Source organism: Capra hircus, chromosome 9 (assembly GCF_001704415.2).
Source record: "Capra hircus breed San Clemente chromosome 9, ASM170441v1, whole genome shotgun sequence".
NCBI classification, from domain to species: Eukaryota; Metazoa; Chordata; class Mammalia; order Artiodactyla; family Bovidae; genus Capra; species Capra hircus.
Window position 1 is genome coordinate 88016242 of NC_030816.1, and position 16920 is coordinate 88033161.

Here is a 16920-nt window from a genome sequence, read left to right on the forward strand (position 1 = left end):
ATTGCTGCATTTTCTTTAATGGACTGTATTAATTTTTTAGTTTTAATATTTAAAGGTTAAGGTTTAAAATTTAGTTTCCCCGGATAGAAATTAAGATGTATCATTTTTAGTTTCTGGCTGTGCCATGAGGCATTTAGGATCTTGTTCCTTAACCAGGGATCAAACTCCTACCCCAGGCAGTCTAAGCATGGAGTCTTTACCACTGGACCACCAGGGAAGCCCCCCAATCCACCATTTATATATATATATATATTTATAATATAGATATTATAAATATATTTTATATTTACCTTTTATCTCAGTAAGAGATAAATGATCACTAAAGGGAGTCTCCCCAACTGCATAAATAGTACAAATTGAAGAGCTCCGGTCCATGGATGGAAATGAAGAAAGAACATAAGATAAAAATAGACATCAGGAATCTAGACAGCCTTTCATTACCATCCCTTTTGGTTGTTGTTGTTAGTGTTAGTCCCGTTCAGAATGATCACCTCCAATACATTTTTTGGGTGATATATCAACCAGGCTCCCCTCTAATTTTCAGAAAACGATAGGGACCTCAGCTCCAGAATTCTCCCAGAGGAGTCATGAACGTGATGTTAGCAAGACCACAGTCATAGGAGAGAAAAACCTCTCCATCCACCTGCCCTTGAACCTCACACCATGGCTGTCCAGGTCTGGGCCGAGGACTGATGGTGAAATTATAGGAAAGAGAGTGAGCATGTGTGAAGGCAAATCACAGTGAGGGTGAGGTTGGGAGAAAAAGACCCATAGGCCTCCTCCCCCAGTTATGTGAGAGTGGAGTAGGGCTGCAGGGCTGGCTGACAGAGCTGACAGCCCTGTCTATGCCCCCTACCCCAAACACACCCCAGTTACTGGCTGAGGAAGAGGAGGAAGCCTTGATCAGGCAAAAAATTACACGGCCCTGGATATGCCTATCTCCAGTCTGTTCAAAAGCTCCACACCTAGCATGAACTGACACAATTTTTTCCAGAGGTGTGCCAGGCCAGCTCAGAAGGAGAGGCCTAAACACAGAGGACTTTGAGAATGTCTCTGAGTGTCGTGAGGAGAGATGAGGAGCCTTTGGGGGCTGCTCCTTAGGAAGCAGGATCACAGTGGGGGAGAATGAGAACAGAACCCAAAGCTGGGGAAGGGAGAGTTCACAATTAGGGGGACAGGACTTAGCAAGGCCCAGGAGATGCTGCTGATCTCCCACTAGGATGGGTCTTGGAAGCCTGGAGAAAGGCCTGGCCCAGCTGGCATGAAACAGAAAGTCCAGAACTTCTGAGGCAGGTGGGAGAGGAGGGGATCCAAGGCTCCAAGAAGTGAATCTGCCAGGGCGGACACGGTATGAAAGGGCAGGAACGTGTGCAGTCCGCCAGCTCCTTGGGAAAGCCTGATGGACTCCACGGAACCCGAGAGGAAACCGCGGATGAGAAACATGTCCAACAGCACCAATGAGATCTGCCGGGACTTGAAACCTGGGATCTGTGGACCTTTGCTCTAGTGCTTGCACCTGGACAATGATCTCCTCCAGTAACAAAATACAAAGAAATTATAAGGGGCTGAAAATAACTGCATGCATGCCAAGTCGGGGTTAATTATGAATGAAAAGATAAAAAACCCAACTGGAAAAGCAGGGTATGGGGTATGATCCCTGCACAGGGCACTGCCACAACAGTGGGCAGGCCACCAAAGCCATCCTTCAGGTCCTAACCCTTGGCTTGCCCCTACCCTCACCCCATATAAGGGGCCAGCCTGCCCCCCCCACCCTTCCCCTTGAGGGAATGAGCAAGGAGACCCCTTGTGCATGCTCGCGCCCTCACACTGCAGCACGTGTCCCAGGGAAGCCTTCGCCTGGATTTCTTATCTGGCCTCTTATCCACTTCTATTGATTAAGGTTCTGTTCCTTGCCCTCCAAGAGTCTATTTACCCAGTCCTGTGTATGTTCTGGCAGCTCTTTGTGGGATTAATGGCGACCTCCGCCAAGAGAATTATGCCATACCCATGTCTGCAGCACCAAGCCATACCCAAGTCTGCCGAACCCAGAGCCCCAGCCCCTGTGGCATCATTGACTCAATGGGCATGAGTTTGAGTAAACACTGTGAGTTGGATATGGACAGGGAGGCCTGGCATGCTGCAGTCCATGGGGTCGCAAAGAGTCGGACACGACTGAGCGACTGAATGAACTGAACTGAATGAACTGATTGATTAAGGAGGCCAAGAAGCCTGGTCGTTAACATACTCTGTGGCAACCATGAAGGGCTACTGTCCCTTTTCTGCCAGAGCATCTGGTCATCTCTGTGACCTCAGGGTGCAACTTCCCCGTGGTGACAAGTGGCCGCCTGAACCTTGGCTCAGAGTCACCAGGTTTGGTTCGTCTGCCTTCCTGGCCCCTGGGGGTCTCAGGGCCCTCATTCAGGCATCACACTCCCTCTCACCCTTTGTCCCTTTCCCTCATCTATTATCTCTCCACTTCTCCTCTCTCTTTCTTATCCTTCTGAGAGAGTGGATCTCGGCAAGGTACAGCATCACTCCTCTCAACTTAGGAGACAAAGCTCCTTCTGGCTGTCAATGGCTCACTTTGATGGGTGACAAGCTGGTGGGAGAGGCCCACCTCATACCCTGCAGGTCTTGGTCCAGCAGGCTCTGCCTCATAGGAGATTTGTGAGAATGATACAGGTTCAAACCTCTTATTAGGTAGTGGTTGGACGTCTGATCATACCGATTTTCTCACTTCTATTTTCCTGCCGCCAAGAGAAGTTCCGTTGGGAACTCAGTGAACTGGCAGATTTCTCTATATGCTGGTTTACACGTGGGTGAGAATCCCCACCTCTGGGCTGCAGGCCCACAGCCGATGTACAAGGGGCTGGTTTCTGGGCTTGATCACCCCAGTGGGCAGTGGAACAGGGTGCTCCCTCCTTCACTGGCCCTTTCTGGAAGCCTGCAGGTTGGTGCCTGAATAAATAGACACCTGCAGAGTGCAGGGGTTGAAAAGGCAATGGCTTCCCTTTCCGTTTCTTCAGTCTTTCTCTGTGCCTCCTCCCTTTTGCTCCCCTTTGGCCTCATACCTACACTCCTGTCCTTTTGCATCCAAGAGACTTCCTGCTGGGTCACCGTTTTCACCACCACTTGTTTGCTTTTGTGTTCCCACCTCAGGCTTGAGGTTCTCCACTGGCCCCCTTGCAGAAGGGCCAGCTGAGAGAAGACTTGGGCTGGGCTGGACAAAGTGCCCCAGAGGCCACTTCCCAGTAAGACCCTCTCTTTGTTTCTTATTTGTTAATTTTCTGTCATTGGTAGGTTCTCTCAGTCAGTGAATTTAAAAGCATCTTTGTTTTATGTACTTTTCTCTGCCCAATTAGCTCCTACAAAGCTCTGCTACAATTGTGGGCATGGGTTACTCCTTGTTCAGTCACTCAGTCATGTCTGACTCTGGGACCCCATGGACTGCAGCAAACCAGGCTTCCTTGTCCTTCACCATCTCCTGGAGCTTGCTCACACTCATGTTGATTGAGTCAGTGATGCCATCCAACCATCTCGTCCCCTGTCATCCCCTTCTCCTCCTGCCTTCAATCTTTCCCAGCATCTTTCCCAGGTCTTTCTCCAATGAGTCATCTCTTTGCATCAGGTGGCCAGTGTACTGGAGCTTCAACTGCAGCATCAGTCCTTCCAGTGAATATTCAGGACTGATTTCCTTTAAGATTGACTGGTTTGATTTCCTTGCTGTCCAAGGGACTCTCAAGAGTCTTCCCCAACACCACAGCTCAAAAACATCAATCCTTCAGTTCTCAGCCTTCTTATGGTCCAACTCTCACGTTGATACATGACTACTGAAAAATCATAGCTTTGACTATAGGGACCTTTGTTGGGAAAGTGATGTCTCTGCTTTTTAGTATGCTGTCTAGGTTTATCATAGCTTTTCTTCCAAGGAGCAAGCATCTTTCAATTTCATGGCTGCAGTCACTGTTCACAATCATTTTCGGAAGGCTTTAAAAACAAAACAAACAAAAAAGGGAGCTTCCATTTCTCCCTTTCCAAAACTGTAAGTCTTTCGCCTGGGTTCTCAGGAACCATCTGATCCATCTGTGGTCCCCCAGAGGGAGGGGAAAAAACAGCATTTTTAAAACCGAAGCAGTAAAACAAGGAGATTACTGGTTCTGTCTTTTAAATGAAAATGATTTTGTAATCTGAGCTGGATTTAATTGGGTTAAGGGAAAGTAAGTACTATATAAATAAACTCTCAGAAATATCAATAAAGCTCACCAGAACACATTTCTGACACCAGGGACGACCCTGAGTCAGAAAGATTGGCCAGAGATGACCCAGAAACTAATTCCATCACCAGAGACCCTGAGACTACAAGCCATGTGGCAGAGCAGTTACTCCTGGGTTCCCTTACCTCTGCTGCTCTCCACCCTGTAGCCCCTTCCCAAAAAAGCCTCTTGACCTTGTCAGCATGTGTGTCTCCTGGATCCAATAATTTCCCAATGTTACACAAAAGCCCACTCTCAGACCCTGCAAGGAGTCCCCCTTTCTGTAACAGATGGCGACTCTGGTGGGATTTCCTCACTGCGACTGATGCCCTGACCATTCAGGTACTTAGGGACAAGCTTGTCCGCTGACTGACCCGACCCAGTGGCCCGAAACAAGAATTTTCTTTTGTTCCTTGTCTCCTCCCAACTCAGATGACTGGCTTGAGTGCCCCCTGCATCTGATAAGGAACAAGAGACTTAAGACTGATAAGGAACAAGGTGAGAAACAAGAGCCTTAAGTTCAAGTGGCTCAGTCGTGTCCGACTCTTTGCGACCCCATGAACTGCAAGCCCATCACCAACTCCCGGATTTTACTCAAACTCATGTCCATCGAGTCGGTGATGCCTTCCAACCATCTCATCCTCTGTCATCCCTTTCTCCTACCGACTTCAATCCTTGCCAGCATCAGGGTCTTTTCCAATGAGTCAGTTCTTCTTATCAGGTGGCCAAAGTATTGGCGTTCTCAGCTTCAGCAACAAGAACTAGGCGGTCTCCTATCACCATTGCAAGCTGGCGCAGCGCATAAGCAAGTGGGCAGAGGAGTATACACGGAAGCCAGGATAGAAAGGGAGAGAACTGTTAGGATGCCCCGCCCAGCCCCGACGGCGCGGGGTTCCTAGTTGTTACTGCTAGGAAAACCTGGGGTGGGGGCTGAGGGCAGAGGGGCGGGCCAGGCAGTCCTGGCAGGAGCAGAGGTCCAGAGTGCAGCTGTGGGCTTAGCGGGAGAGGATCGTCGGGTTCTGGCTTGGCAGCCTCACACTCCTGAAAAATTGGGATCCAGGTGGCAAAGGGAGAGATGGCTGGCTCCAAGACCAGTGGTCGTTTTGCTTTCGATGGTCTTGTTCAGCGGAACGTCCAGCGGTGAGTTGCGGGCATGACCCTGCGCGGGGTCGTGGCGGGGGAACGCGAGGAGGTTGGATGGGTTATGAGCCGGGAAGGGAAATGGGGGCGGTGTCCGCGGGGTGTCGCGAATCTTTTTACAGGGTGGTGCCGCCGCCCCCACCTCTTTCCCTTCCCTGGCCCATTTAGTCCTCGGAGTCTCCTCCCGGCTTCTTGCCGGCTCTCCGGGCCAGAACAAGGGTGACCTGGATGAAGTAGTAATGCCGGGAATTTGGGAAGTGACGCTGGGAGAAGAGGGGGCCGGGACGCGGCAGGAAATAGGGTTGAAACCCCAAGGGTCCAGACTGCCCTGGGAAGTGGGAGCCCTGGAGCCGGGCCGTTTGGGACCAGTCGGCCATCCTGTGGAGGAGACCCAGACCCGCCCCGAAAAGCACACCCTCCCGCCCCGACCTGTGCAACAGAGACCCTTCTGGTCCCTCCATCTTCCCGGCCCTTGAAGGACCAGTGCTCTTTCCCGGCCGTAAGTTATAAATGCAGAGCGGACACGAGTGCCCAGGAGGAGGCGGCGGCGCACTCCCGGCCTAACCGTTCTTGAGTGCTCTTGTCGGAGCGGTAGCTGCTGACTGCATCCCCGACCCCAGGGCTTTGCGTCACGGCTCCACCCCCAGCCCCAGGGCTCCACCCCCGCACCCAGCGCTCCACCCCCGGTCCCGGGCTCCACCCTCGGCCACCCGGCTCCTCGGCAGGGCTCCAACCCGTGGTCCCGGGCTCCACCCCCAGCCCCCGGGCCTCACCCGCGACCCCAGGGCCGGTGCGAGCCTCTTCCTGAGCAGGGACCAGGTGCCTGGGCCCATTGGTCTAGATGCAGAACTTTTTTAGTAGAGAAGTGGCCTTGTTGGGCACCACGTCTGTCCTTTAACCCAGCGAAACAGATGTCCTGCCTTTCACTTGGCCTGCAGAGTCCAAGTTGAATATAAGCAGGTTTCCAAGTAGACAACTTCGTGGACCTGCCCCGGGTCAGCATTTCTGCTTGGTGGGGGTGGGGCGTGCGAGGGGCACGGGGTAGGGGGACTTCCACGCACTATATTGGCTCTAGCTTTCCTTTTCTGCAAAGTAGATGATGAGGTTATGAGACTAGATGCAGCTCAACTTGACAGTAAATTCTTCAAAAACTTCCCTTCTTCAGAAATTTGAAAGGAACGAAAATGTGCTACAAAAAACTTCGGTCTTAGACAAAGCCAGTAGCAGAACTGTTTATGATCCTGTTCATGCAGCTCCAGCTACTTCTACCCATGTGTTTTATATCAGCGCGGGGTTTGCCGTGCAGTTATATTTCTTGTAGTAACAATATTAGCTGTTTTGCACCTTCATAATATGACAAGAATTGAACTGCAAGACAGCATCAGTGTCCAGTAGTTCCCAAAGATGGTCTCAGTCATGTCCCAGATGACTCAGTATCTGAGAGGAGACACACCCAACAGTGGTACTTCCATCCCGTTATCCTACCTTGTGGCTGGGTAGAGGAGTGTTTTGAGAAGTGCCATTCTTTTAGAGGCCAGAGCAAAGGTGAAGGATATCGAAATGTCCAAGGAGAGGATAACTCTATCCACGGAGAGGATGTAGTCCAAGAAGGTAGTTTAGGGCGTATTTTCCATGGGATTTATTTAGATGAAAAAGATCCAAATAAAGAACAGCAATCGATTGTAAAAACAGAGATTAAGCTTCTGAAATTCAGGTGACAATGATTCTCACTGAACATTGCAAGCTATGAGATCTTCATCACAGAAATCTTCCTCCTGTTTCCCCTGTGTGTATAGAAGATAGAGAAAACCCCTGGTGATATTGCCTTACATGAATTGGGAGAATCGTAAATAGTTTTCACAGCATTGTAAATTGTGTGTCTGTGTGTGTATTAGCCAGTCAGTCCTGTCCAACTCTTGCCACCCCATGGCCTGTAGCCCGCCAAGCTCTTCTGTCCAAGGAATTCTTCAGGCAAGAATAATGGAGTGGGTGGCCATTCCCTTCTCCAGGTGATCTTTCCAACCCAGGGATAAAACTCAGGTCTCCTGAATTGCAGGCAGATTCTTTACTGTCTGAGCCACCAGGGGAGCCTGCAGCTCAAATTAGTAGAGGCCAATAATCCGCAGGCAATTTCTCAACAGGACCTGGTCCACAAGGTCAGAGTGCCTGTGGAATGGATTACCTGGTCAGAAGAAAAGTCCTCCACAAAGACCTGGCTGCTAGGAGCTCTGCCATTGATGACTGCCTCAAGTTAAGAGTACAGACAGCTGCTCTCGAGAATCTTGTACCCATGGACTCTCACTGTGTGGGGTACAATGAAAAAGTGGGATCGATGGATGGCTCATAAACTTCTGGTTAACAATGAGGTCTCCAGACTTCCCTGGTGATCCAGTCACTAAATTCCCACACTCCCAGTAAAGGGGCCTGGTTCGATCCTCGGTCGGGGAACTGGATCCCACATGCTACAACTAAGAAGTCAGCATGTTGCAACTGAGAGTCTTCATGCTGCAAGAAGATCCCAAGTGCCACAACTAAGACCCAATACAACCAAAATATATATATATATATTAAAAAAATAATTTTTTTAGTTCTCTAGTGCTAGTGATGTGTGGGCCTTCAGAGTGATAGTGTAGGGAGTTCATAGCTCTGGGTCAAATACCCTACACGGATGTCGACTCTTTAGAGATATGAAGGAAGGTTTTCAAATACCCCAGCCTACCAACTGTCCTGATGAACCATTTGCTGTGATGCCTTGTGCTGGGCCTCAGATTCGGAGGAGAAACCCAGTTCCAGCAGCTGGCCCAGTGGCTCACAGGGTTCCATGCAGCCCTGGGGGCCTGTGTCTGACTGTCTTCTCACAGTCCGCCAACATCAGGGGGAAGGTGCCTGCTGAGGCCCACTTGGAGCCAGGCAGTCACATATATCACCCAGCACCACAGAAGCACATTGTCTTCCAGAACACTGTGCCTTAGGAATGCCATAGCATCTGAACTTTCTAAGACAGACTTAATAATGTGGAATATTTTCTAGATATCACTTTCATTAGGTTGAACTGAAAATGTTTTTATAAATGTTTTGACCAAGAAATTTTTAAACTGTGTTATAAATAATTTTTAAAAGTGTTCCGACACAAATACTTGGACTAGCTTAGTGCCAAGTGCTTTTTAGTTTTTACTTCATCCAAGTGATGTAGTTGATTCACCCTTGAATGTGCCGGGCTTAGTTGCGCCGTTGTGTCCAACTATTTGCAACCCCGTGGACTATACAGTGCGTGAAGTTCTCCACGGTTGAATACTGGAATGGGTAGCCTTTCCCTTCTCTAGGGGATCTTCCCAACCCACGGATTGAACCCAGGTCTCCCACATTGCAGGTGGATTCTTTACCATCTAAGGCACCAGGGAAGCTCAAGAATACTGGAGTGGGTAGTCTCTCCCTTTTCCAGGGGATCTTTCTGACCCAGGAATTGAGCTGGGGTCTCCTGCATTGCAGGTGGATTCATTACCTGCTGAGCCACCAGGAAAAGCCTTAAGTTTCTTTCTTTCTTTTTTTTTTTTTTAATATTTATCACTAGTCTTGGGAATTATTTGTCTATAAGATGTAATACTTTGTCTTAGGAAAAGAAAAATGAAAAAATGCTCTAGCCTTGTACAGGAAAAAGCAGTGTTGGAGGAAGAAAACTTAAAAGCTAGAAGGAAAACAAGAGAAAAATACAATAGAAACAGAAACTACTCTTTCATGGAAAGTTGCCTTTTTAAATTTTTTTAATACAGAGGAGTTCTGCCTTCTTACTTTGGTGAAAGTAGGAGAGGAATTTACTGAAACATCTTAAATTTGGCAGATCCTAGCATTTCTCAGTGCCAGAAGTGGATTTGGGTCAGGTCAATAGTAAATAATCCGTTTTACTGCACCTAGAACAGTCCTATCAGAGAAGGCAATGGCACCCCACTCCAGTACTCTTGCCTGGAAAATCCCATGGATGGAGGAGGCTGGTAGGCTGCAGTCCATGGGATCAGGAAGAGTCGGACACGACTGAGTGACTTCACTTTCACTTTTCACTTTCGTGCATTGGACAAGGAAATGGCAACCCACTCCAGTGTTCTTGCCTGGAGAATCCCAGGGACGGGGGAGCCTGGAGGGCTGCCGTCTATGGGGTCGCACAGAGTCGGACACGACTGAAGCGACTTAGCAGCAGCAGTAGCAGTAGCAGCAGAACAGTCCTATGCACAGAATGGGTGCCTGCGTTGTGTTGTGTAGGAGAAGAAAAGTAAACAGATATTGTGCTTATCTTCAAGGCTGGCTTAAGTATAAAATGGATTTTTTAAAACACTTGAAAAAATTAAAGAATTCAATTTTTTTTTAATTACGTATGCATCATGAGGAAGGTGCTCAATGCTATCCACTGATCAGCGCCTCCCTGGAGTTAAAACTCCTCCCAGACAGCTCAGACTGTTACTAGTTGAAGCTGGTTATGACCCAGATCCTACCACCTATGAAGGTAACAAGTGGCTGAAAAGGACAAGTTGGTTTGCTCAGGAGCCCCGGGAAAATAGTGACCTAATGTCCTCAGACTTCCTCCAAGTTTCCAGGTTAGAAAAGGGGCAGAGGTGGCTGCTGCAGGGCTGCATTAGCGGTCTTGAGCACAGTCAGGGTTGGTTGGCACAAGGCGAATGTTTGAGCACTACCAAGCTTATGGTTTCAACCAGTCTGGGGGGTCTGCGTGCTTGCAGTTTTGATGTGCTGGGGGTCTGCTTCCTATAGAAACAACTTGAGGCTTGTGTCAGCATCTTTGTTATCTTTCAGGGAACTGGGAATTTCATGACATTGCTACTGTGGCTGGTCACAGTCTACAGTTGTTACCAGTTTCCCAGCCTGAGGAGTATTCCTTTCTCCATCTTCACATGTTCTAATCCTTAACTCTTAAACCACCATTGTGAGACTCACAGGAGGCCTGGCTGACTAAAACTTCTCTACAAACAAGAGGCAGACAGAAACCACGGGAGACAGGTCTTTCCCACTAAGGCGCCCTAGAGCTCTTTTGGTTACAAGACCATTTATTACTCATTTTTCCATGGTCCCAAGAAGCCCAGGGCCTCCAACAGCTGCCTGTCTCTTGAAGAGAGTCTAGACATGCCCTCTCTCAACTGGTCATCTTATCCCTTTGTCTGATAACTCACCCAGCAAAACCCCCCTGACCTGGCCCCCAGGACCTTAACTTAGGAGGGACATGGAACAGGGTTTCCCAGAGTGTGACACAGGGCTCGAGGGTGAGGCTGGGCATCCCCACTTCTACCCTTTGCTCCCACATTCATAGTGTCTAGGAATTGGGACAGCAGCAGACCTATGATGGTTATTGATTAAGGTAGGAGTTGACAGATTTTTTTTTTCCTCTGGAAGAAGGTAAATCTCAAGGCATCTTTAGGCAATATGGTATCTTTATCTGGGTGCAAAAGGAGCTTCCATGTTTGTGGGGCACCAGAAGCCAAATATAATGTGTACAACAACTGAGATCCAGACTTGTCCACTGTCCTGGCTACTGACCCCAGTAATGAGTGACCCATCCCATAGAGAATCATCCAAGAGCTGCCTCAGTTGTCTGTTTATGAACCAGAAACTTATCCTGTCCTGCCTTGTAGCTTCTGGTGGTGGGACTGTGATAGGAGTGTGGATCTGGCTGTTATGGGCTAATGCACACCCTCTGCTGTAGACTGGCTTCCTTGGATCAAGGAGCCGTAGGGGACACTGCATGAAGTCACAGGTGTGAGCAGGGGACAGTAGCCCTGTATCAACTCTGGTGTCAGGCCTAGGTCCCCTGCTGGTACATCTGATTTGTTCCCTGTGGCCCTGGTTATGCCAAGCCACATAATCACTTCTATCCTATGACGGCTGGCCTATCTGAACTAATGGTTAGGGATTGACGAACCCAGATCATAATGGGCAACTCTGACATTCCATGACCAGAGGCCTCATCTCTGCCAGGCCCCAGGACCATACCAGGAGCCACACTGAATGGTATGGGCTTTCTCACTGCAAGTGGTGTGTCCTTTCTTCAGGACACTAGGACTCTGAGTTGTGAGCCTCCAAGTAAAATGCCACATACAGCATGTAGCACCTTTCCAAACACAGATAGCTATGACGTCACCTGGTTCTGTTGGGTCACCTGCCCAAGAAGCAGGTCCAGCCACACTCATCATTCATCAATTGTGACTGCTTTTGTGCCAAGGACAGTAGTTGCAGCAGAGATCTAGGGTCTGTGAAGCCTGAAATGTTTCATATGTACCATTAGAGGAAACCTAGGACCTCAGTGGTAATTCAGTGGAGATGAGATAGGGACCAGAGCTCTGCAGGCCTAGGGAGACTGTAGGTTGGTACTCATTTCCATGATTTCCTCCAGGAGATGATGTTGTTTACACGTACTATCAGGGGATGGGGAGTCAGGGTCAGAAGAGTGAATGTGGAATTCACGACTATGGTACCCTCACCCATGGTAGTTTACTAACAACACAGACTGTCCATTCATGTCAGAAGTCCAGGACATGTGCAATGGACACTGAGTGGATCTGTGGACCCAGAGATAACAACTGTTAGCAGGACCTGGGACAAGGGTCTATTAATTGCCTGGTCCTCGGAGCATCTCTTCACAGCATGGGGGCCGTGATCATGCTACCATTCCTGTGCATGATGTTAGTAACACACTGGGTCCCATATGAATGTGGGAGTAGTTCTAGCTCACTTCAGTCACTCAGTGGTGTCTGACACTTTGTGACCCCATGGACTGCAGCCTGCCAGGCTTCCCTGTCTATCACCAACTCCCAGAGCTTACTCAAACTCATGTGCATCGTGTCGGTGATGCCATCCAGCCATCTCATCCTCTGTCGTCTGCTTCTCCTCTGGCCTTCAAGCCTTCCCAGCATCAGGGTCTTTTGCAATGAGTCAGTTCTTCGCATCAGGTGGCCAAAGCATTGGACTGACTTACCCCAGTAAATAACCATGTGGCTCATTGGGAGAGAATGGAAGGACTTCTGCACTTGCCATGGTGATGAAAGGGCCCTCCTCACTGGGATGTGGCTTCTTTCTCTGGTGATGCCTTCTGAGAAGTAGCTCAGTTCTGGAAATTTTGGTAGGGATGTTTGGGAGGTATGGCTGCTTTCAGCCTGCTGATCATCCAGGCCTTGTGTTTGTCTCTCCTTGTTTTCTGTCAATCAAGCAATTGCATCCAGGTTCACTGACCATCTCTCTGTCTCTAGGATCACCCTGCGCTCTGAGCCAGCATTGTGCTCTTGGCAGTCAGGCTGGCATTGGGACTCTCTAATCACTTTCAGCTTCCCTGATAGCTCAGTTGGTAAAGAATCAGCCTGCAACACAGGAGGCCTCAGTTTGATTCCTGGGTTGGGAAGATCCGCTGGAGAAGGGATAGGCTACCCACTCCGGTATTCTTGGGCTTCCCTTGTGTCTCAGCTGGTAAAGATTCCGCCTGAAATGCGGGAGACCTGGGTTCGATCCCTGAATTGGGAAGATCCTCTGGAGAAGGGAAAGGCTACCCACCACAGTATTCTGGCCTGTGGGATTCCATGGACTGTATAGTCCATGGGGGTCACAAGAGTCAGACATGACTAATCACTTTGACCATTGTACCAACTTTGCTCCTGACATACAACACTCCACCTGGAATCTGATCTTTCCCCATTTTCCATCCTGTTCCTGCTGGAAGCCCATGGCAACACGGTCTCCTACCACTATCCCTGATTTCCACAGAAGTCAGCCTTGAGCTGCTGGAGATGCTTCTCATGCACGCTTTCCTCTCTAGGCTCCATAGACTCCATCAGGCTTTCCCATGGCGCCTGGTGGCCTGGACACTTTCCTGCCCTTTCATACCGTGTCTGCCCTGGCAGATTCACCTCTCTGAGCCTTGGATCCCCTCCTCTACCACCTGCCTTGGAAGTTCTGGACTTTCTCTTTCATGCCATGTGGGCCAGGCCTACTCCAGGCTTCTGAGACCCATCCTTTGGGAGATCATCAGCATCTCCCCAGCCTTGCTAAGTCCTGTGACCCGTAATTATTAACTCTTCCTTCTCCAACTTGGGGTTCTGTGCTCACCCGTCGCCTCTTGGCCCTTCTCCCTGTGATCCTGCTTCCTCAGGAGCATCCCCACAGGCTCCCCATCTCTCACAGGACCTGTGGTTAGATTCTGACAGTCCTCTGTCATCTAGACTTTTCCTGCATAGCAGCCATGGCATGTCTCCGCAAAGGATATGATGCTGGGAATGGACCTGATGGACAAGGGGACACAGCCAGGATGTGTGATCTTTGCCAGGCAGGGGACTCCTCCTTCTCCACAAGGAGAGGAGGGGCACTGGCTGTTTGGTGTGTGTTGTGGGGTGTCATTGCTCTGTCAGCCCGCCCTGCACTTTACTCGGCTCTCACATAACTGAGGGAAGGGGCCTCAGGGTCTTTTTTTCCCCAACCTCACCCTCACTGTGTTTTGCCTTCACAGACGCTCATTCTCTTTCCTATAATTTCACCATCGAATCCGCAGCCCAGAGATGATCAGCCTATGGTGTGAGGTTCAAGGAGAAGTTGATCAAAAGGTCTTTCTCTCCTATGACTTTCCTACAGCTAAGATCAAGTACATGAGTCCACTGGGAGAGGAAGTGAAAAGTATGAATGCCTGGGAAGCACAGACTATCACACTCAGAGACACTGGAGACTTGCTCCAGGGGCAGATGCCTGACGTTACACCGGAGAAACACACAGACAGGGTGAGTTAGAAAATCCAAATGCAGGAGGAGTAGACTGGGGGCTTAGCTGCATCCACTGCTTTCAGGTAAAAAAAAAAAAAAAATTGGATATTGTCCTTCCCTAGTAGTCCAGTAGAAAGAGCAGGTGTTGCAGGAGATACCAGGGCCAGATTAGCTGGGCCCAGGGGAGATAGGGCCAGATTAGCTGGGCCCAGGGGAGATGGGCCCAGGTGGGTAAGAATCTGTCAAGCCCAGAGGCTGAGCTCTTTCTTTCCTTCAGTGAGATCAGGCCCTCTGACCCTGCAGGCCAGGATGACATGCTGGCGTGAAGACAATGGTCACACCAGTGCATCTTGGGAGTTTGGCTTCAATGGACAACTGTGCCTCCTCTTTGATTCGGAGAATGGACACTGGACAGTGGTTCATCCTGGAGGGGGACAGATGAGAGAGAAATGGGAGAACGACAGGGCTGTGACGGACTTCTTCAGGACGGTCTCCATGGGAGCCTGTCAGGCCTGGCTTCAGGCTTTCCTTAGTGCTGCTGGGTGAAAATGCTGAAGACCTCGGGTAAGTGAGAAGAGTAGGAGAAAGTGGTCGTCCTCTCATGGTGACATGGACCCACTCCCGTGTGTGTGTGTGTGTGTTTGAGAATGTGATCCATCAGAGGTGAGTTGTTCCTGGGAGAGCAATGGCCCGGGGATGCTCTGTCATCCTCCTTCCTCTTCCACCTACTGACGTCTCTCCTCACAGCACAGGCCTTGGAAGACTGAACAGGGATTTTTGCTGACCCCAAACCTGTAGACATCTCTTTGATTTCTGGAATTTATTTCTCACTGTACCCTCTTTCCAGAATATTCTTTCAAATGTCACCAATACTACTTCAGGAAATCTGTCAATACCGCCTCTGCTGTCAGCTCCTGAGGACTGCATCCTCAGGTCACCGTCTCTGATGTCACAGCAGGACTGAGTGGCTGTGTTGGAAACCTTGCTCCCCCATTAGCTGTCAGAGCCTCGTGAAGACTGGGCTCTTCCCTTCCCCATCTGGCCTGAGGATCTATCAAAGGGGCCTCCATGTGATGGGTACAAGCTGTCTGCACAGTAGGGGTACTGAGTGAGGGGGGTGAGGAGGCATCTGCTGAGTTTAGGGTCTGGACAAGGATTTCACTCTTACCCTCCTTGCAGTACCACCGACCACAGTCCCCACTACAGTGCAGCCCACGGCCCCAGCCAGAAACCACATAACCAAGATCGTCCTTGTGGTTCTCGCCGTTTTTGTCATAATAAGCATCGTAGCCTGGATCCTTTACAAGAAGAGGTACTGAGGGCAGAATTCAGAGGGAAGGTAGGGGCATGGGGTCCTGGCGTGAAGACGGGGAGGGAAATCCCAGCCAAGCCCTGCCCCTCACTGAACCTCCTCATCCTGCAAATGAGCAGGTGAACAAGGCCTCATATAACCTGAGAGCAAGAACTCAGACAAGCTCAGGCCTCAGTACTGAAAGGTCCTCACTGTCAGATGACAGTGGAAAGTGGGGGGTGGCTGGGGGCCTGTTGGAAGTTAAAAGGGTTTAGCTAAGTCCCCTGGCTGAGCACAGACTGCTGAGCTGGCAGGGCCCAGGGTAGGTGGTGTGAGAACAGCAGGCACTCAGGGGGAGGGCAGGACTAAGGGGAGTTGAGAGCAGCATGGGGGCTCCACATGCTGTGTCAGTGAAGAGGGGACCCACACCAGGGGCAAAGATGAGAGAGGGCCGGGCTCCCATCCAAGGAGGAAGGGGTGGGAAGGCCTTTGCAGACCCAACTCCAAAGGCCCGTTCTCACAGGAAGTGGCGTGGGTCAAGCAGGCAAGTCAGGAGCCCCACAGCAGAGACTGTGGGAAGGGCTGAGGCCTGGCCTGTGTTCCTGGAGCAGCAGCAGCTCTGACTCAGCCTGTGGCCTGCACGTCACCAGCCTCCTGGGGACCCAGAGCTCCATCACTGAGCGGCCCTGCCTTGAGCAGAGGTGCCTGGGGATGGAGGGCCTGAGCTGGGGTGGAGGCGCCCAGCTGGGCAGGACCAGGAAGAGATGGGGGGCAGGGACCCTGGTCCTTAGAGCTGTGTGTGCTGCTCAGAGGCTTGAGGGTGCGAAGGAAGGAGGTTTGCCCTGCAGCCCCCCAAGGCTGTCAGGAAGCAAGGCCCCTCCTCTGGGGATCTGCTCCCTGGTCCTTTAGGCCCCCTTCAGGGAGGATTCAGACCTGAGTAAAGGGTGCAGATTGATTCCTCACTGGCTCCAGTCCTGAGCCTGAGCAGGGGGTGTCAGGGCCTGGGGTGACTCTGTGATGCAGGAAGGAAAGAGCAGGTGACAAGAAGCTGCTGGGCCTGGGGTGGGGGTGAGGGTGGAGGACATAGGAGCCCCTCAGTGAGGGCGGGGCTGGGGGGCCTGGGGAGGGGCAGGCCCAGGAAAGTGAGAGGAGTTCCTCAGCCTCCTGGACCAAGGCCTCTTTCTTTTCTGCAGGAGACGATGCTGCCAGGAAGCACGGCAGGTGCTCTGTTGTCCTGAGGACTCAGTCCTTCCTTGGCTGCCTTTGTTTTCCTGGGTTCACTTTAGAGGCAAGAGATGAGACCCAGGAATTCGGAGCCTGCCTTCCTGTTATGATAAGGTGGCTGCACTGTTACTCCAGGTGTTTCTTGACTTCCTACTTTTGCATTCCAGTCCCCTATACTGAAAAGGACATCTTTTTTGGGTGTTAGTTCTAAAAGGTCTTGTAGTCTTCATAGAACCATTCAACTTCAGCTTCTTCAGTGTTACTGGTTGGGGCA

At 50.4% G+C, this 16920-nt stretch overlaps 2 protein-coding genes and 1 pseudogene across 4 annotated transcripts in view; 2 read left to right on the top strand and 1 right to left on the bottom strand.

The window, feature by feature from the left end:
• The window catches only part of PDE10A (phosphodiesterase 10A), a 777492-nt gene that overhangs the window by 282894 nt on the left and 477678 nt on the right, over window positions 1–16920 (bottom strand). The gene's annotated exons all lie outside the window — the stretch shown is intronic.
• The window catches only part of LOC108636750 (NKG2D ligand 1-like), a 30759-nt gene continuing 19167 nt past the window's right edge, over window positions 5329–16920 (top strand). Inside the window, exon 1 of the mRNA XM_018053456.1 lies at window positions 5329–5393. Coding sequence (XP_017908945.1) covers window positions 5366–5393 — 28 coding nt within the window. The 5' untranslated portion in view covers window positions 5329–5365. The remainder of the gene's footprint in view (window positions 5394–16920) is intronic.
• LOC108636764 lies at window positions 5407–8240 on the top strand (annotated as a pseudogene).